Source organism: Apteryx mantelli, chromosome 3, assembly GCF_036417845.1.
Source record: "Apteryx mantelli isolate bAptMan1 chromosome 3, bAptMan1.hap1, whole genome shotgun sequence".
NCBI classification, from domain to species: domain Eukaryota; kingdom Metazoa; phylum Chordata; class Aves; order Apterygiformes; family Apterygidae; genus Apteryx; species Apteryx mantelli.
Genome location: NC_089980.1, coordinates 73619294 through 73640858, shown reverse-complemented (window position 1 = coordinate 73640858; position 21565 = coordinate 73619294). Strand labels below are relative to the sequence as shown.

Genomic DNA, 21565 nt, shown 5'->3' with positions numbered 1-21565 from the left:
GTAGGCCATAATATGCCTTATTAACGTGTATCTCTTTCCTAATGCTTCCAAGGAAAGGATTTATTACACCTCTAGATATACGATGACGTCCTGGTGCCATTCGTCACTCTTTTTTCCCATTAGATTTTAGCCTGAATTAGATTTTAAAGGAGCTTTTGCTGTAGAAGAATATATCTGCTAAGGGCAGGTCTATTAAGTGAGCATTTGCAGAAAGGTGATATCTTCAGTACAGTGTGTTGCAAATTACTGGGCTGTTTATCCAGGTGAGAGATTATATTGTTAACATGGTAAAGGGGAGAGCTAATGCCTATGGAACAATGTAAAGGTTGTATAAAAATCCTATTGACCTTTCATACACCATCCCTTTACCCCCAACGTATATTATGTTCTTTTAAAAATAATGTGCATATAGCTAGTTTTACCAGGAAGTTACAGTATTTTCTAAGTTTAGGAATAAAATAGACCTTGTATTGTGCCATTGCAAGCTGAAAACGGGGTGCGGGGATAAAAGTAAACCTAACAAAACTAGTTGACTACTGTTCTAATTGATTGCCAAGAAACTGGCTTTAAAAGGCAGGAATGCAACATAAATGGTTTGTGTATAATGTATGCAGGGTGAAAAGTGGTATTCATTTCAGATGTCCTGCACAACTTTGAACTTTTTTCCTCTTGTGCTATGTGAGGCTCTCAAATTCATGGTGGGTGACTTTTTTGGAGGTCCTTATAAGCCCCATCAATAGAGGCTGCAGCAAGGATGAACTGTATTAGCATTTAGAGCAAACCACTGTTTTTTGGTTGTGCTAAATCTGAAACTGGAGAAAATATGGATAATTTCTCCTGCTGTGGTTTTACTCAGCAGACTTTCTAATATGGAAGGCAAAAGTTGGTGAAACCAGCTTAGTGCCTCTCTATGTACCATAGGCAAAGAGGCATACAAAATACAACCTGGGAAAAGCATAGCTCTAAACCCTTCAGACTTCAGTCTTTCAAAGCACTACCTAAAACTGGGGAAAAGTGGTCAACCAGCCACCCTCTTCTGCCATAAACTGTGACAGAAATCATAATTTCTGTTCCGTCTGTGAACATGGATAACAACATGCCTGTTATTCATTTAAAGCATCCTTAAAATTGGCAGTTTTGTTTCACAGTAGGAATTAAATCCTGCTGTTGGTAGTTGCACCACTTTGATTCCCAAAAGGCCAGGCTCGCTCTTAAAAATCTCTGCTAGTAAAGTAACATCAGTTAGTGCAATGATAGGTTGTCCTATCTCTTTAAAAGGAGCAAGACCCCCAATGCAGATACAGTAATATTGACAAAATGCACCAGCAAAACAAATAAAACTTTTATTTCCTTCAAGAAATTGGAATAAGCAATAACAATATAGAGCAAGTGTGTTTCCACTGGGAATGTTTGCAGGTATAGCTGTTTTTCCCCACAGTCCTTAAGAAAATTCTGCCTTAGTGAATGCCTAGCTCCTCCTGTTTTGCAAATCCCACTAGGCACATACCTGCTTCTTCAGGTACCTCCTGGCTAGGTTTTGGATAAGGCAAAGACTTTAACAATTGCACTTAATTCTCCTTTGCATCTGAATTCTGCCACATGTAAGCAGTAGGGAACAGAAAATGATTTCCGAGTCCAGCACTTTCTTGACTTCAGCATTTATTGTTCTGCCTTGCTCTAATGGCGAGGTGGCAGAGAGGAGCTCTCTAGCTGCTGTGCCCCTACTACTCAGTATCTCTTTCCAAGTAAGCCACTTACTTTCTCTAGCCTGCCCTACACAGCAAATTGGAGCCACTGCAGAATGAGAAAGCTGCTGCCTGCATATTGGTAGGACTATCTTTCTGAGGACTCTTCCTGACAGACACAGCTACAGTCTGGCTGTTTTGCATATTCTCAGTTTGTGGATACAAAATCTTTCTGGATATTTTTGACTTCATATTAATGAAGTACTCAACATGAGTACTATATTTAGTGGCTTGAATATTACTAGTATTGAAAAGAGAATAAATCTTTGTGTGCAACTTCTCACGCTTGTCTGGACCCCTGCAAGAAAGTGTAATTCATGCTCTGACTGTTGTTTATTTTTATGTGCATATTTGTTATTCCCATCTACTTCTTGGGAGTTTGTTTTGTGTGACTCCTTTGTATTGTATTTGCTAACCCTTCTGTGTTTTGCTCTTAGTTGTGTTTTGCATGCCATAGAGCTGGAAGTCCCCGAATGCATGAAATGATCAAAATGTCCATTGCATACCTCTTCAGAGTCCTGTGCTCTCGTATTTTTACTGGTGCTTCTTCATCAATGGCTTTTCGAAAGGTACCTTGGTGTTATTGAACACAGGCCTTCCGTAAGATCAGAGCTCAAATGGACAGTACTGGTGCTCATTGGTGGGCATGGGAAGGGGAGAGAAAAAGGAGGTATCAACCATGCTCTTTCCAGAAAGTCAGCTTGCCTCTAAGAATGATATTTCATCAATTAATTCAATAACTCTAGAAAGAGACTTACAGCTCAAGAATACGATCATGCAACCTTTGCAGCGGGCTCCGCAGCACTGGAATGGTTTGTCTCTGCCAGGTGTGAGGCGAAGGCTATATGTGGTCACCGAGCTACAGGATTTTCTGTCCACTGGACTTCAGGTGATAACTGAAAGACGGGAACAATTGCTAAGGGCCTTCTTTTAACTTCCAAAATCATCTACACACACTAATTGATTGATCTCAGGCTAAATAAAATCCCTTATTTAATTGGGGGATTGAAATCTTGAAAAAGGGCAGCAAGAAGACGACACACTGTAGATTCTGACCCTTGTGTGCTGCAGATGAATACAACTGTAATCTGCTCTAGTGTATTGTCAAAAGAGATATTCAGTCTCTGTTTACATCTTTTGCATAGTGCTTCTAACATGAGATAATGTGATATATACATACACTTAATAGCTGTAGAATGCGATCTCTAGATATAATTGGCTACTTTAAGGGAAAATAAGGCAAGAGTCATAATTTAGCTAACTCACTTAAAATATAATTATATCCAAGAAACTCAGTCATGCTTTCTTGTGCTTGTGGCTTCATTGTGATGCTGAAATGTCAGGTGTCCCAAAATAAAGAGGTCAAAAGAATCTTAATTGTTTTTCACTCTGCTCTAACAAAGACAGAGGTGTGCCAGCAGCATGTCCATCTTGAACTTTATAGCCTTGAACCCCCAGCCCCTCTCTCTTAGTCAATGGACTAGCTTTGTTTCCTTTTAGTAGGAGTTGGAAACAATCAAGAGTCTTGCCCATGCCTGTGCTGGTAAGGATTAGCCTATATAATAGACCACTTTCATGTTCCCCTCTTAAAACCTCATCCTCATTAGGGAACTGTAAAAATGACTTTACACTGTGTAATATCCTTCTCACTCAAGAATGTCTGTACACCAGACACTTACATTTACTCATACTCCTCCTGCATATCATTGATACACTATATATATTTCACAGATAGTTTAATCTATAGTCATGGTTGTTCTTGCTAGAAATACATCTGAACGATGGCAGAGTGAAAGTACAAAGACTGAATTGTATATGAACAGCTTCACAGTCATTGCCAATCAAAAAGCTTAGTGTAGGCCAAAGGGACCAAAACTGCTTCTTCAGATCACAGTTTGAGAAGATTGTATTTCGCAGTTCTGTCCGAAACCCACTAAGCTGCGTCAAGACTATTATCTACACAGTAGTTACTGTGCGGTAATTACAGTGGCTACTAGGAGCTAGAGTAGTTCACTTGGATTTGACAACAGGGGAAGAATTTGCCAATTTTGCCTACCATTCCAGCAGCTGTGAGACTTATTAACTGATGAACTGAATGCTGCTTCTAGATGCTACTTACTCAGTTATCCATATCATTGAAAATTTTTTATGTGCTAATAAAACACTGTGGAGCAATAGGGAAGGCTGACTATCTGTGTAAAAGAGACTTTGGTATCCTCCTAAAATGTGTTACTGGTAAGTTACAGCTCATATCTGCGTACTGCTATCTTGTTTCCTCATCAGGTTTGCATTGAGACATATATATCTAGCTGTCACCAGCGGAGCATTAACACCGCTGTGCGGGCAACCCTCAGCCAAATGTTGAGTGACTTGACTTTACAGTTACGGCAAAAGCAAGAAAATATGGTGAGCCTTCTGGCATCAACAAATGGTTCCACATCCATGACTGTGTGCCTTTTTGTTTCTCTGAATGCAGTGTATTGTACTCGCTTATTGTGCCAATGGCTTTTATTTGAGACTTCCACAATTAATCCTGTTTAAAAGCTTTTTGGGGCTCTGACTCAGTGCCTGCCTCAGAGCAGTCTATCAGAAACACAGCTCATGAATTGTCAACTATACTTCGCTGATTTTTTTCTCCTTCCATAAACAAAAGAGGCTTTGTTCTGATGTCAGACTGCCTTGGCCTTTTTCTTCCCCATTTATTTTGTTTACTTGTTTTCCTAAGGTTTATTGAAATCCTTTTGCCAAAATGTTTTGCATGACAAATATTTACATAAACCAAAAACATTCTCTACTACTGAAAGTGTAACTGAGGTGTTGTTTTTTTTTTAAAAAAAAAAGATAATTTAAACAATTGAAGCAACTAGGCCCATAGAATTCTTTGTCTGCTTAGTTATTAGCAAAAATAAATTTTGTTTATTGCCTTTATTGCACTGTTAGAATCCATGAAAGCTGTTTGTGGTAAGTTTCAGCACTTTGTCAGTGAAACTGTAAATGCTCTGGGCAAATGTGAAATGACTTTGGCTTCTTATATTTGTTCATGCTGCTTTGCATATTGTCATATTATCAAAAAATATGATTTGTAAGGTCCATTTGCTGTTTAATTGGTGTTTTAAAGATTGCAGTTATGCAAATCTTTTTCCTTATGTCTGTTTTGGGTTAAGAGGACCACTTCAATTTTGGGTTATTTAATAAAACAGTATAATTTTTATCCTTATGAGCAACTACAAAACAGAATTCATAGGTTTACGCATGCTCATCCTCTCTCTGTGCCAAGTGGCTTCGTTTTACTAGCCAGAACATTTGGAAAAAGGAAAGTGGCAGTTTTTAAATTTCACTTTGGGTCTAAAAATTGAATTTTGTTAATTCTGTTCTTAATCTGCCAAGTAGGTGAGAGTATATCGGAGCTGCATTTAGCTTAGTATGTTGTTGATGCTTGAGAAGAGAATTCAGCTTGATCTTGTGTGTGCTTTGTGCACTGATCGGAAGAGGCCTATCCTGCAGCTGAACTAACTGGCCTAAGAGGTCATTTCCATTTCCTGCCATTAATTGTGTTGGCTCTGTAACATTAATGATGATGATGTGATAAACTAATACTCAAATGACTCTAGTTTCTAAGCACTTTGTGAAATCTAGACTACACTTTCAACTCAGTTCATTTCAATGAGACCTGCATGCCTAGTTGTTATTGAGTTCTCTCAGGCATATGAATTTCTTTAAGGATTTGAGAATTCTAGTTCAACTCAGTGAGAAGCAAATGCCTCCAATCTAAATGACTGTTTAAAACAGGTCTTAGTATTTTTGAAAACATTTTGCAGAAGCCTCACTTAAAAAACAAAAAACAACAAAACAACGAAAAAGAACAGATAGAGGGCGTGAATTTGTTGAGGAAGAAAGCTTTGCTCTTAAAGTTTTGCTTTTACGGTGTTTTTCTACCACTTGCACTGATTATACCACATTTGTCTTTCTTCAACAGACAATTGAGAACCATGATGCCCTGCAAAAATTCAAGAGTCAAGGTATCTGTACCACTTTTTTAGTGACTCCTTCTAATCCAATTTTTTTATTCTTCACATTCCTTTCATCAACTACTACTGCTGATGTCACAGGAATTGCATCTTCAGCTTTTCTTACCCTCTCCATAGCTCGATGCTATCTGTGGTACATGTGGTAAGAACTGAGACAGCCCTGTTAGCTCCTGATATTTTCAGTTGTGTCTTCATCTGAATCACATTAACAGCATTACACCCAGCATAGTAATAGGTGATTATTTCAAGGTGCTACTCCTATATTTAATGAGTTTCAGTGCCCAGGACAAAGTTTTAATGAAGTGGATTTACTTCCTAAAATTGAAATTTATTCATAGAGTAGGATGTGGAGTCTGGAGAAGACTGTATTATTGTATTTTAGGCGAGAAATGCAGTTTATATAATGACAGGCTTTTGAAGTGCATCACTATGTTCACGCTCCTCACACTATTGTTTTACAAGAGACATTTTTTCTTCTTCCCTTCTGGCTTAACTTCCACTGTCTTGCCTGATAGTTAAAAACAATCCCTGCTTTTTATTTTCTCACTGGATTTCTGCAGGAGGACTTGTGTGGTTGGGGCCTAAAATCTTTGAAGTACACAAGCATTCCCTATTAAGATCAGGGCCTGACCAGACATCAGAACATGTAGCAGAGAGAACCTGTGGGGACAGCCATGGAGACTCTAGCTGCCACATAAGTGCTTGAGCCAGTCTCTCTCTTTTCTTTTTTTTCCTCCCCTTCTTCTTATCTGAATCCAATTTCACCTAACCTTCTGTAAATGCATGTAAGCAGTCAGCGCACTCTCCAGATTTAATACTACTGTTTCTTCATTGTGCAGAAATCACTTTCCAGTCTAGAACCTTTTCTGCTGCATCTGTGAATTTTGGCAGCCCCTCCTCATCATTAAGAAGCATGGATCTGTGTCACTGGGTCAAGGGGAATTCTGAAAGTCTGTGCGGTAACGTGGGGGTGTAATTCAGCTGCACATATGTAATGCCACTGATCTTTGTCCTTTTGGAGGTACTTCAGCCGAGTCTCTTAGTGATGATGTTGTATCTGTCCTCACTGTGCTCTGTGAGAAGCTCCAGGCTGTCATAAAGTGAGTTACTTCAGTTTATAATGTGAGTTTGTTATCTGGAAATTGGGAGTTTCACTGACATATGCGATTGTACTGTACTGGTTCTGGGATTGTGGAGCAAAACTGTCCTCATATGAAGTGCTTATCAAAGAAAGCATTGTTCATGATGCATTAATTTAATCCCCACTTAAGATGAAAAACAAATTTGCTTTCTCTGTGCACTGTTTAGCTTTAAAGAGCCTCCAGTAAATCACAGTGACCCTAAACTGTAGGTAACTTCCATACAGCAGCAAAATACTTGTAAAAGGAGTTATCTTTTCTGTCTTGCTAGATGTCATGAAAGCCATCATTGTAGAGGGAAGAATAATTACAAGAGACATGGGAAAGTATAATAGAAATACTTAATATGCAGAATGAATTAATATGTCCTTCTTAGAAAGGCAGCATTTATCAGATTGAAATAATTTGCATTACCAAAGCATTCCTTAAATTTAGGAACATCATATACTCTAACTACTTGCAAATGCATGAGCCTAACTTTTAAATTGCCATTATTATATCTAGTAATAAGGTATTAAATTGCATCAGAATGCTACAGTCTCTTGTTGGCCAATACTCTAACAGTAGCTACTTGTAAGTTTAAGAATTATTCCCTGTGACGTTTTAGCATAGCTCTACTAATGGTCTATTAAGAAATGAGAAAGAAAAAACCCTAAGTGGCAGAGAGGAGAGAAACTGACCAAAAGCAATATAAAATATTATTTCAGAAGTATAATTATAGCAAGCTAGAAATAATTGGAAGACTTTAAGGGAAAAACAAGTTCCAACTTGACAACATTACTTCTGTATCAGTAAATTAAGATATAACTTGCTACTATTGCCAGTTGCAAAGAGTATCACCTGAATGGTAGTGAAAAAGGCAATCTGAAACTGTTTTATTTGTAGTGGAAGATTGTCTCTTTGGTTGGACCACCAGGCTCAGTACATCTGTGGTAGTAGCCTATGTGACAGACCTATGACAGACTCAGGAATGTCTCTGACAGTAGCCTATCATGGATTCAGGGAAAGGGGAGAAATAGAGAACACACATACACTGATACTTCCTTTTATATGTTCTACCATATTCAGGAAAACTGTGGCTTAAGAACTACCAGACCCAAAGATTGCACTTGCATCTTTGTGTGCGATTCCTTGGTAGATTTTTGTCCCATGAGCGTCCCTAATTAGAGCATTGCTTAATCAATAGCCAAACTCATTAAGATCAATAGTGTTTGGGAATAACAAAAGCATGTGTCTGAATCTTCTAAAGGAGTGTTTTTGGAACTGTGTACAAAGTTACAGGGTAATAGTAAGAGATCTGCAAAAGTGTATGTCTAAAAATAGCAAGTGGGGAAGAGATGAAACATTCATTCTTTGTATCAAACTGGAATTTTGCTCATGTATGAAGCTGTAGACAGCCATCCTCTGATAAGTATTGTCCACAAAATGATAACCATTTTGAATTACTGGATACGAAATACCAAAACTAAACTACCTGACAGGATCTCTCAAAATCACTTCAAAGGCTTTAAAAAATTATCTGCAATCCCAGTTCCCCATGAAACTGTACTGAATTAGAACAGATTGAAGCATGCTGTAGGTAAAGCACAATAAGATATTCATAGAACTTGAAAATACTCACAAACCATGGTTTACTGCATGCTTGTAATTATGCACCTAGATTGTTTGGGTCTCTAATTAACAGCAAAACATAGTGAAGGATTCTAATTGAATCTGAGGAAAATAAATTTAATTAGAATGGCTTGCTGAAGAACTTAAATCCCTGAGTTTCCAAGGGAAGGAAGGAATGAAGAGCCTTTATTTCATTAACCCCCCCTGGGTCAATGAAGTGAGGTTTTGATATGTTATACTGCCTGTTCTGATCTCTTAGTTTGAAGGTTACTTTAACTTCATCTTCTAAATTTCAGGCTTACTGGAATTTTGTTTTGAGAGAGGCACAGCTATGAGTGATGAGGAAGAGTGCAGGGAGATGCATTTTGTCTCAGGACTGCAGGAATCCTGGTGACTCTGGAATTTGTGATAGTAGTGATGTGAACAGAGCAGCTACACTGAGGTGTGCAGGAGGGAAACGTATTAGTCCAGTATACATGAATTTCTTACCTGCAGGAAAATGGTTTGGTGGTAAGTGGGATCAAAGCAATCTATGAGTGCAGGATGCCCTGTGTATCCTTGTGCAGATATCAGCTGCAACATGTTGATAATACACTTTAAGACATATATGAAAAGCTGTCAGAAAAGAAGGCAATTGTATCTGGAATGTGTGCATCTCTTTTCAGATAGATATGGATAGTTGTGAGGAAAAAGCTATCACCTTTAAAAAAGATATAGGTCAGCACTCTTAAACCCTCCATATCATAGAACTAGGAACGTAACCTCAGAGCCTCAGGATTCATAGTTTTCCATGTGGCATGTGAAACAGACACTGTTCTACTCAGAGGAAAATTCAGCTACGTGAACAAAAGGCAATCAGAAAAGCAGAGATTTCTCATTCCTTAGTTTCAGCTAAGATAAATCTGTTCTTTTTGGTTTTCTTTACCTACCATCGTATGTCAGCAAAATATTCTTCCAGCCCTCATCTGGGACCAAAAAAGAATGGAAAAATCCTTGTCTTTTTAGAAGTGAAAAATAGAATGTGAGTGCTATTGGGATGGGGAGCTACTGCCATAAGGCAGATTCAGGCTTGTCACCTGAATCCTGCAGCTAATTCTGAAAATCAGTACAAGTACATTGTATGTGAACAAGTACACTGATTCCAAGTGTCCACACTATCTTTCATGTTCTTTCTCTGGAAGCTCACTTTGTTGTTCATGATTTTGACAGAATAACTGACAAGTCCCCAAAGGTAGCCATGTGATCACGCAACTTTCTGCCTGTAGACATTGACTTTTGGCTGTTTTGACTGTCATCAAGAAAGCAGAAAAGATAATCAGAAAAGAGTGTCCTAATGCCCTTCAGTTTGCCTGAAGGGACGAGGAAGCTATCTTATATCCCCAAATCCTCTGGTGTCTCCTTTTCCTCTGCCTAAGGGTTCCTTCTTCCCCAAGTTTTCAGGTTGAATTTGAATAATTATCTCTATTTTCTTCTTCCTCTTCTTTCACATATATTTCTCTTCTTATTCCCCACTTTTAAATTTGATGAACTAAATCTATTTTTATTACATTTAAATAGTAGTAGATCACTGCATGCGATCAGTATGAAATAAACGGGATGACACATATGATCACACCATCGGAAATCCATAGGCAGATGCAAAATAAGTCAGTGCTATAAATTGCAGTATAATTTTCAAGTGAATTAATGTAGTTCTTTTAAAAAATTAAATAATCTTTGTTTCAATGTGACATAAACAGTGTTTTTTCTCTTTGCCAGTGACAATCGACAACTTCAGCTTCTTTACTTGGAGTGCATCCTCTCCATGTTAAGTAGCTCCTCTCCCAGCATGAACCAGCACAAAGGATTCACTGATCTCATATGGTGAGTACATCTGAAGACTGACAGAAGTATTCAGGACTTTCCCTGCCTCCCATGCAAACAAAGCTGTAGTAAATCACCAATATGAGGGGAACTCATGGTTTACCTACTATCAATTCATCCCATGCTTTGTGTAAGATTGGTTAAGACCTCGTGTTCAGCTGGCACGTTAAATCCTATAGTAAGTTATCACTGTCATGGAGTCTAATGTATGTAGTCAGAACAGGGTCTTACAGATAATCTCTTATACTTTCTGCAATAGTTCCAAATTGTGTGTGGTGTTAAACACGTAAATATTCTGCTTATTTTAGGAGAGTGCTGTTGAGATCCTTACTGGTTTAATGCAGTAATACAGGATGATAAGCTGGATTACTGTAAAAAAATGTGCTGGAGACCAGAAATGCTTATGACCTGCGTTATATAAGGGCTCAGGCTATGCAGTCTTAATAGTGCTTCCACTTTATCAAGAAATACTCTTTTTAATACACTTCACCAGGAGAACTTCACTTCTTTAGTGTTTGCTTCTACCTCTAGACTGTTTGCTTGCCATCACCTCAGAGCAGCTGAAATAATCCTTATCCCTCTTTCTATTTGCAGTAGTGATTTTTTTGTAGCATATGGATAGTTGGCTCATAGTGATAAAGCAAAAATGTAATTAACATACAGCTCCTTGCAGTACATGCAAAGTGAGGATGTCCATCCCATGACCTTGGTGGACAATTGTGTTAAGAAAAGGTATATGTGCCTGTTAACTGCAAATGTGTTTATTGTGCTTTTACCCTGTGATTTTGAAATAGAAGTGTTTGACTCAGGCCCATTTCTGAGGATGGAAGATGCAGGGGTAGCTGTTGCTTCCCTTGCCATTCTGAGAAAATCAGAGAAGTTGATACTCGCTGGCAGCAGCAGTAAGAGGTCCCCCAGGTTAATAACACTTGTCGGCGTTGCACGGGGACCCTGTGCTGAGGCCTCTGGGAGCTCTAATATAGAAGCATAGTCACAGAATTCTCTCCTTCATGGCAAACCCTTTTCTAAAGTTTCTGCCCTTGAATTTCATCCACCACTTTGTGCTTATGTGACTGTTTATGGGGCCAGCCTGTAAGCAAAGTCACTGAAATGGTCTGGGTTAAAAGAAAATCCTTTCTGTTTTATTTTAAGTTCGCATTAGTTTGATGGTTCAGCTTACGCTGTAAATCTACAGATGTTTGTACTGGTACAAGTGTATCATGGGGGCAAGCCATTAGAGGCAGGCTTAAACAAGCGTGGCTGCCAAAGAATGTACTTCCTCAAGCTACATGCATAAGATGAAGGTGAAAAACCACAAGGAAGACATGAAACAGCTTACATTCAAAATTACATTTTTAGTTTATAGCATGTATAAGTACACACTAATCTATTAGCTGTCTGATGATGTTGTAAAACAGACTGATAATCGTCTTTGTTCTTTAAGGGGCTGTTGCCTACATGCACACAACTCTGTAGTCAGTCCTCAGCAGAAGATAAAGAAGGGAGCAGACAGAGAAAATCAGCTCTGTGTTTTCTGGCTGTGTGTTCTCCCTAGTTGGGTACTGAGGCATTTTGATGGGACGAAGGTGCGTGGGGAATGTGTTGTTGCAACCTGTGTTTATGCCTGTTCTGATAAAAACCCTCGATTTCAGTGTAACCAGGCAGGCACCTTTCTTAAGAAGCGAATTCATATGTTTTCAAATGTACCTGACTGGGGAAATAAACAGACTCAGTCATTATCTGATGTCAGATTAGAAGCTGTCTTACTTAATGTGACTTCAGGATGCCTACCTGTTTTGGCAAGCACTTTAAAAGAAACAATGAAAATTCTGGGTTGACATGAAAATCTTGAGAAAATAAGAGGTGCTTACCTATGAGGATGCGTTGCTTTTTCTACTGAGGCATTATTTGTCTTTGGGCGCTTGCTCTAGGTGCCAACTGAAAGTCTGAGACATATGGGTGAGGATCAAAGTTGGGATTGCATTACCATGCAGCACTTGGCTTTTTAAATTAGAGTCTTGTGGGCTAAAATAAGATGGCAAGTACCAGAGGGCAAAGATGAAATAACAGCTAATGGAGCAAAGTGCTGAGTTGGTTTTGGCTCTGCTTGCACCATACTGGTGAGGAGGAGGAGTGAGGAGCTGGAGTGGAATCATTTAACTGGAATGCTCCTGTTCAATGACAGTTTAAGAAAGCACAGTGTGTTTAGTGCACAGTGGCGTATGAGGAGTTACACTACACACTTTGAGTTACTGTCAAGGGCTTTAATTATGTTCTCGAAAGCCAGCAAAACTGAGGCTCACAACCAAGGGTGCTTACTGAAATATATGCTATGTGCAGTTGAATGATGGAACATCAGGCCTTCTAGTCAGTAGAGATTGTCTTTTATTTGATCATTTCTTTAAAACTCACAAGTTGGATAGAAGAAGAAACACCTGGCAGTAAACCCAGAGTTTCTACTTTGTGATAGCTTGCAGCCAATGAAAGAAGTAGACATGCTATCCTGTAGAGTAGAGGGCAGCACAGTGCTTGCGTATCAGTACCATGTTTAAAAAGCTTCCAAAAGTATTGCCATACATACTAGTATGCTGATGCTTGGGAGTTTGAAAAAGCCTGGCATAGTGTGTTGCTCTATATAGCTACTGCTGTTGACTGATCATTAAAACAAGAAGCTTGTATCTCATTTAACTGCGGGCTATTTTCAAGCTGTTCCTGTGAGATGTTTCTTTCCAGTTACCATCTGCTCCTTTTTCTCTTTTTCTCAGGAAGCAACTGTGTCCAGCCCTAGTAGTAATCTTGGGAAATCCAATCCATGACAAAACTATCACTTCTGCCCACAGCAGCGTCTGTCTTGAGGCTGATTCACCTTCCTTGGGGGTCTCTGATCATGGCCGGGGTTCTGGGTGTTCATCCACAGCACCTGCCCTTAGTGGGCCCGTTGCACGGACCATATATTACATTGCAGCAGAACTGGTTCGACTGGTGGGGTCAGTGGAATCCATGAAGCCTGTGCTGCAGTCTCTCTATCACCGGATACTGCTTTATCCACCACCTCAGCACCGAGTAGAAGCCATCAAGATTATGAAAGAGGTAGGATAATCACAGGTGCAAATCTACGCAAGTAAAGCAAAATGTTCACTTAACAGTAAATGTTGCTGAGATGTGCATAGCAGTCCATTTATGTACCTTAGCACTAGGGATGTTGAAATCCCCCTTTCTGAGCACAGCTGTTACATCAAAGCCACTCTGACAAATAGTTTTACAAAGTCATAATAGCTATATTTGTCTCCATCATGCCAGCTGCTATGGCAACTCTGTTAGTGTTCATGCAGTGGTACTGCATGGAGCAGATCTTACCACTAGGTCATGACTGCTTTTTTGGGTGACATACAGTATAGTGATCCTGTTCTCAACTACTTTGGCGTCTTTCCCTACTCCCTGCTCTTGCTAGAAGGAGTCACTCATCTTCACAGTGTAGTATTCTGGACATTAAGCTCAATATATGCTTTGATTGTGTGCCAGGTTTTTGAAATACAGTTTCCTTAAGGTTTATTAGAATAGCCACAAGGAAGGTGCCAATGTCTTGAACAGCCAAGTCCAGTCTGCTCTGGCCTCTTGCCCAGTCCCAGTGACAGCACTAGAACTGTGGGACTTCTCTGAGCAGCAGCTGACATCATGGAGTCTTCCGTTTCACGTGTGCAGCTTTATTCTCATGTTGTGTAATGCAAGGCAGTTCACATTGTTTGTAGGAACAGTGGTCTCTTTTAGAGGATTTTTGTTTTATCTTGTACATGCACAGGTTGTTGAATGTCTGAAGATCTCTCTTAACAGCACACAGCCACTCACTGGGTTGCTGCCTGAACTCACAGTCATCTTACGGCTTACCTTTCTCTGATTTTAAACAGTAGCAAGATGACAACCTTTGTAACAGTTTAAGTTTTAGGCAAAGTTCAGACTAAGGTTGTTTCCTGCAGGATGTATCTGTTGCCTTCTGCTCATTAACCCTCTTCTTTCTCCTTGTATTTCCTGCTGGGCGTTAACAGGACTTGCCACCCAGCAGGCTGAGTTGGAAGGAATCACTTTGCATCTCTGTGTCCAATTCTAGCATTTTGTAGCTGGGTGACTCAACAGAAGGACCCCCTTTGGTATATAATGTAATGCAAAATACTTGCCCTATATTCAGGCACTAAGATTGTCTTGCATGTAGGATCAGTTGAAACACATTTCAGTCAAAAATGTTGGAGAAAGTAGAGAACATTCTGCATGTAATTTATGTTGTATATGCAGGGGTTTCTTTCTGTCTTCCTTTCTGCTTTTAAAAAGAGGTAAGATAGCTTTAATGCATTGCGTAGATCATTAGTGTACTGTTTTCCTTTCCTGTGAGAATTTACCATGCTGGTACCTCAGGTTCCAGGACTTGACAAACCTATGACTCATTTAATGTGTTTGAACAATGCTTAGATCACTCTCCAGCTGAACTTCTGTTTCCTTTTCTTTCAGATACTTGGAAGTCCTCAGAGGCTTTGTGATTTGGCAGGGCCCTGCTCCTCTGAGTCAGAATCCAGGAAGAGGTCAATTTCTAAAAGGAAATCCCATCTAGATCTTCTCAAACTGTACGCTTTGTTTTCTCCTTTAGCCTTTTCTCACTTAAACCAGTGCCCACATGACACTTAAACAGCTGTACCTTCAGAACCATACCCAAATTAAGAGCCAGGGTACCTACCTGGTTAAATAAGCTGTGAAAATGGAAGAGGGGTAAAAGCTGTTACTGGTTTGTAGTCAGTCTGGGCTTGTTTTTAAAGATGTAGATAACCGCCTAGTGAAGTTTACCAAAATACCCAAATGTGTTAGTTTATAGCTGCAAATTCTTGCTTTTGGGTCCTAACCTTGCAACCAGGTAACTGTGTACTTATTTGGAGATACGTTTCCCAGATGAAGTCAAAGGAGCTACTCCAGAACGTAAACATTGACAGATTGGACAAGTAGTATTTTTAGTTCTTAAAAATTTCAGATCTAATAGGTAAGATGATTTTCGGGACACAGAGGGCTTTAACTTTAGCTTCAGAGTTGCTGTTTTTTTCAGTGCAAGTGCTCCTCTATAGAGGGAGATGTGGTATATGCTGTTACAAATGCATGGTGGCTACTTCCCTGGTTGCCACTCCCCTTACAGAATGGCCACATCCACATGGGAGGTGTAATCCTTTGTTCTAATTCTAGTTGTTTTTCTCAGGAGTACTCTTACTGGATAATTTCTCTTCTGTTTTTTTTTTTTCTTGGTTATGGAGGGATGGTGTTGGATGATAGCCACATGGGCTCACTGTTGGAAGAGGCTGCATAACTTAGAATAAACTGTTTGTTTTAATTGTAGTATCATGGATGGGATGACAGAAGCTTGCATAAAAGGTGGTATTGAAGCATGTTATGCTTCAGTGTCCTGCGTCTTTGCCCTGCTTGGAGCATTAGATGAGCTAAGCCGAGGGAGGGGTCTTAGTGAGGAGCAGATACACCTGCTGCTCTGGCGCCTGGAAGAATTGAAGGATGGGACTGAGACGAGCAGGGATTCTATGGAGATCAACGATGCTGACTTCAGGTGGCAGAGGCGCATCCTGTCCTCAGAACATCCTGCCTGGGAATCAGGAAATGAGAAGAGTCCTGATATTAGCATTAGTGTTACCACAGACACCGGTCAGACCACTTTAGAGGGGGATATGGGACAGACAACTCCAGAGGATAATCTGGAAAGTCAAAAAAACTCGCTGCCATCTCCAGCTGGACATGAAAGCAAAGAGATTCATTACAGAGAAGCAGAGTCAGAAACCATTGACCAGCCAGATGTTGTTCAGAGAAGCCACACCATAGTCTATCCGGACATAACAAACTTCTTATCAGTTGACTGCAAGACCCGGTCCTATGGATCCAGATACAGTGAAAGTAACTTCAGTGTAGATGACCAGGACCTCTCTAGGACTGAGTTTGATTCATGTGACCAATATTCCATGGCAGCAGAGAAAGACTCTGGCAGATCAGATGTCTCAGACATAGGCTCTGACAATTGTTCTTTGGCTGATGAGGAGCAGACACCACGGGACTGTCCAGGTCACAGGTCCTTACGCACTGCTGCTCTCTCTCTGAAATTGCTGAAAAACCAGGAAGCAGATCAGCACAGTGCACAGCTGTTTATTCAGTCACTTGAAGCTCTTCTTCCTCGGCTTATAGCTCTCCCCAGCATAGAGGAGGTGGATGAAGCACTGCAGAGCTTCTCTTCAACCTTCTGCTCAGGTTTGCAAGCAGATATTTACTGTCTAACCAAAATGCACACTGTAGTAGCACTGTACACAGCCTCTCTTGTAGGAGTTAATCCTCAGAGAACACATCCAGGATAAGGAGTTTTGTGCTCTACAAAGCACGTTCCACTACAGCAGTACCCATTTTGTTTCGGATGAAGCAAAATGAACATGCAGGCCCTCATCCAAAGGGATGTCAATCCATTGACTCAGACTCTGGATTATGTCCTCAGAGACATGTCCTGGAGAGAGAAGGCAAATTTTCTGTAGTGAGGTACCTCTTCACAGGTTTGTGAAGATCTTTTGAGAAGTTTTGCATGTCCTGTCATTAAGGAGAGGTTGGGGTCACCTCCTAGCATGAAGATTGGGGAGTGGTTGGCATCACCAGTTTTAAAAGAGATTCAAGTAGCTTAGTGCATTACTATTAGTAATGCCAAGCCTTGCAAAGATGACAAAAAAGAATCCCACAGCTGTAAACTCTTGAAAGGATAAAAAAAAAGAGGAGGGACTCCCCTCCTTTTCATTCATTTCTATATTGCCAGCAATCATGACAGGAAATCTCAAGTTCAAGACTCAGACCAAGTGAAAAATAGTTAATGATCCCACATTTTTAAGAGATTAAATACTTGCAGTTCTCTCAGGGTGAGAATCTTTGGGATCTTGACTTGGTCAGCTGAGCAAAAAATTGGCTATTTGAAGGCTAGTTTGTCCTGTTGATAGCATATTTAAAATGTGTACAAGTATATATATATATTTATAGAAGGGCTTTGTTTTCCTGACAATGTCCAACGTGAAAATGCTCATTGAAATATATTTCTCTGTTTCTTTAACTTAATTCACCACAATTGCCTTTCCCATCGCTCCTTTTCATTGCTTCATTCATTTGTGCTCTCTCGTCACACATATTAAACTCATACAGAGTCAGAAGGGATGCCTCCTGTCATCATACAGCATAATTTAGATATGAAGTGGGGTGAATGTCTTATTAACACCACACAAATAAGCTGGTTCTTCTAATATTTGTAGTTAAATGCTGCCCAAATAAGCCCTAATTCAGGAAAATGTTAGATGGTGTTCTTAAGAAACATAGTGGCCTTTCTATATCACAGAAAGGACATATCTTAAAGGGGATATTAATATTAATTACATTCCTAAATTAGGTGCTCAAAAGCATCCTACCTCTCACAGAGGATTTCTTTTTCCTGAAAAAGAATGAATGATCTTGAGGTTGTGGCAAAAGACTAGGACTAGAATTCTAGGTCTAATTTTTATGTGCCTGTTCCCTCATACGTAAATAAACATACCACTTCTTCTATCTTAGCCTTTTGCCTGTCACGTCTCCTTAGCATGTTTTAAAGTGTTGGGCTTCTAGATCTTAAGGCTAAAAGTGGCTGTTATGATAATTCAATATGACTAATACAGTGAGAAAGATGGAAGTATATCACTCAATTTCTCCACAAGTACATAATTTCTGATTTTACATCTCTTTTTAAAAAGCACACAGTCTTGGACTTAAACTGCTGAGTTGAGGAGGAGCCTTTACATTCCTAAGAAAGCCATTTCTGTGGTTAGCTCTGTACTTGAGAAAATACGCTATGTTTCCAGTCTGATTTGATCAAATATTTTTAGAAAATGTCCATCAGTAAGAAATCATGCAAAAATATGGTAGCAACTTACTGTATTACAATAGTCTGGAGGATGTGTCCTGGTATTTTCCTAGAGATGTGGCTCTTACAGAGATGTGATTTTGTATCCTCCCAAGATCTGGGCACCTGCGATGGGACCCAGTCCAGCCAAAACTGTCACTTAACTTGTACCTCAGATCTTAAACAAAAGTTCATGAGTCCTCCTGAGGTAAGAACTTGTGTTCCTGCATAGGTGAGAGACGGCTGAGTCTGAAGACTTGTAGAGAGACACTTGATAAAGTTGAAATACATGTGTCTGAGGGTAGGAACTTTCCCTGGAGACCTTCTGAGACACCGGTATGTTTTGCTGGTGTAGGGAACATTGAGTGCTTACTTCAGGACTGCTTCATTAACACCAGAAATTCAGGATACAAATTAGATGACTATTTTAAAGGAACTGGGCCTACTCCTAGTATCTATAACATCTATTCATGCATCATTCCTGAAAAATACATTTGGAAATATGAATATCAGTTAAGAACCAAGTTAAGAAAAGAAACAAGTGGAGTTCTGAGACTAGCCAATATAGAAACAGTATTTTTGTGTTTCTGCTGAGATTCCTCATGTAACTGCTTTGTTTTGACAATTTTTCTTGCATTTTTTTGGGGCGGAAATGCATTAGCATACAATTTCATAGTCTTTCCTACAATCTTCCTTATAAAGTTCCTTAAATAGTGTTGTAATACTATTATGTATTCATAGGATTGAAAAACAGTGAAAGGAGGCAGGAATTTGAGGCCCTGGCACAAGAATATCAGCATGGTTCTCAGATGAAATTTGGAGAGAAAAAAAAAAAGCAAAGTCAGCTACCTAGAGTTACAGGAAAGTAAGATTTTGCAGTCAGTTGATTAAAAAAAAAAAAAAATCTTCCTAACTAAAGTTTCATTTTTTCCTCAGAAAGTTCCTCCTTACTTGTTGCTAGATAAAAACAATGCCAAAAAAATCCTTAGTGACACTGGAATGTGATGTTTTATCTAAAAATTATTGAGTTATCTAAAAATTCTCAATTTTATCTTGACTTGTACCAAACATTGTTTGCAGTTTACGTACATCTCCTTTGACCTTGCCAATTTAAATGAACTGTTGTCTCCATTAAGACAGTGTGCTAACCTCATTTTTCATTACAGTTGACAGATTTTTATAATTAAAGTTGGTAACCAGTATTCACTTAATGCAGGCATAGCTATTCTCATGAATTACAGTACCAAGGAGTTAATTCTAACAATTGCCTGCCTTTGTGTGAATAGTCAAAGCAAACATTTTTAGTACATCTTTTCAGTTTTTTCTCCTTAGCCTTTGGTGGCTGTGTTGTTAAGGCTTTTATGTTGTTAAGCATTAATGCAAGTTTATACATCAGCTACTCTTCTGCTTTTTGAGAGCTGAGCATCTGTCAAATGTACTTGGAGGAAATTGTTTTTTCCCCATATTTTAGAGGAAATTAGGGACCAGGTTTTTCCAAACACTTTTGAGTGTTCAAATGCATACTCAATTTGCATATGCTAGTAGCCACTATTACATGCAATTGTAAGACTTTCTTTTTAATTGCAATAGTATTGTACAGGGTGTTGCACAATTTTCTTATGTTTTAAATGCAAAACTAAGTGCTTTGCTTTTTTTTTTTAAGCAATTGGTCCATATTTCCTTAAATATCTCTCTGCCCTGGATTTTTTATTCCTCTAGCCCATTCTAGTTCCTGAGGTACTTATTTAAGAGATATCAGGCCTCAAATCAGTATGTTCTAGATATCAGATATTCTCAGTGTCATGATCTCCATACAGCAAAATGTTATGTCTTTACCTTCAGTGATGAAGGAGTCACTAGATGTACTCATAGGCTTACATTTAAGCACATAGTTATGGTTTTAAAACTAGGTGAAGATTTTCTGCTACCATTCACCACAAGAAAATCTACCACAAACACATGGAAATCCGTGTGGATATAGTGTGTGGCCAGCCCTATCACCCCTCTTCCACACAGGTAGCTCCCTTGAACAGTTATGCATTTTTTAGACCCACCCTGGAACAGTTATTCTCTTTCTAAATCCACCCTCAAACAGTTGTTCACCTTATCCACGCCCCCAAAGTGACGTCAGTGGAAAGTCCGAGAAGGCAGCAGCCCAGAGCTTTCAAACCCTCACGAGGCAAGAAAAACATTTGTTTTTTTTCTGTGTGTGGCTTTTTTTTTTAATGTTAATGGTTTGCTGTATTTTGTCTAAGAACAGGCATGAGCTTTATGGTGGGAGGAATATATTCGCAAGAAACCACTTCAGCAGTTAACAATTGACACAGCTTTACTTTATCATGTAACTAATCTTAGAAGCTGTTTTTTGTTTATTTCAAATGTTCCTCTAGGATAAATCTTACTCCTTATTCTTCCTTAATTGGTGTTCTATAAATTTATTTCACAATTGATGTGACAACCCTGAAATATTGTGGGTCATGGGGGTTTTCGAATATTTCTGGGTTTTTCTATTTTTTTATGGCTCAAACTACAGGGATTCAATATTGCTCCTACTTGATTTGTGTGTTTCTACCAGTAGGTCAGCTAACTCAGAGGAGAATTGTATGTGCAGTTCAGTCCACCTGGGAAGAAGGGACCATGCCACTGAGCATGGCTACAGGGGGTAGTTTCATAGAAACTGTTTTTAGGAGTACTGAGCACTTACAGATGGCAATATGGGTCTGCCATAGCTGCGAGTGCTCAGCGTATCTACAAAGCAGGTCTTGCATGAACTAAACAGGGCTTGAACTTGTAAAAAGTTCCAGGCAGTTTGACCCCAAATATTCATCCACATAACTCTAGGCCATCACCTAATGGTGGTCAGAGCCTGATCCTGCAAGTTGCTGAGCCCTCCGGTCCCTATCCAGCAATTCACTCAGCTGGAACAGATTTACTGGGAGGTTAAAAGGCCTGTGTCCCTCTTTAGCACCATCTGGTGCACTATATGCTCTGCTTCACATAAGTACACAGGCTTTGCCTCTGCCTATTCTCACCTTCCCAGTTAGCATCACAGATGTATCCTGCCCATTGCTTTAAGCCTGGCAGTCATCCCACTGAATCCTGCGACTCCATGTGTATTTAAAATTAATCATGTTGTTTTGCTGGACTGTGGATGGAGTGTTCATTCTGCCTGGCAGCACTGCATTCTAGATGGACTATTTATTTTTCTACTCTCTATTCCAATAACTTTAATAAAGTCACTTCGACTAA

The 21565-nt window shown here is 39.4% G+C and overlaps 1 protein-coding gene across 1 annotated transcript in view; it reads left to right on the top strand.

Moving 5' to 3' along the window:
- The window catches only part of ARFGEF3 (ARFGEF family member 3), a 94759-nt gene that overhangs the window by 39767 nt on the left and 33427 nt on the right, over nucleotides 1–21565 (top strand). The window contains exons 6-14 of the mRNA XM_067294772.1: nucleotides 2183–2314; nucleotides 4029–4151; nucleotides 5722–5764; nucleotides 6795–6873; nucleotides 10282–10386; nucleotides 13152–13476; nucleotides 14887–14999; nucleotides 15755–16665; nucleotides 20412–20495. Coding sequence (XP_067150873.1) covers nucleotides 2183–2314; nucleotides 4029–4151; nucleotides 5722–5764; nucleotides 6795–6873; nucleotides 10282–10386; nucleotides 13152–13476; nucleotides 14887–14999; nucleotides 15755–16665; nucleotides 20412–20495 — 1915 coding nt within the window. The remainder of the gene's footprint in view (nucleotides 1–2182; nucleotides 2315–4028; nucleotides 4152–5721; nucleotides 5765–6794; nucleotides 6874–10281; nucleotides 10387–13151; nucleotides 13477–14886; nucleotides 15000–15754; nucleotides 16666–20411; nucleotides 20496–21565) is intronic.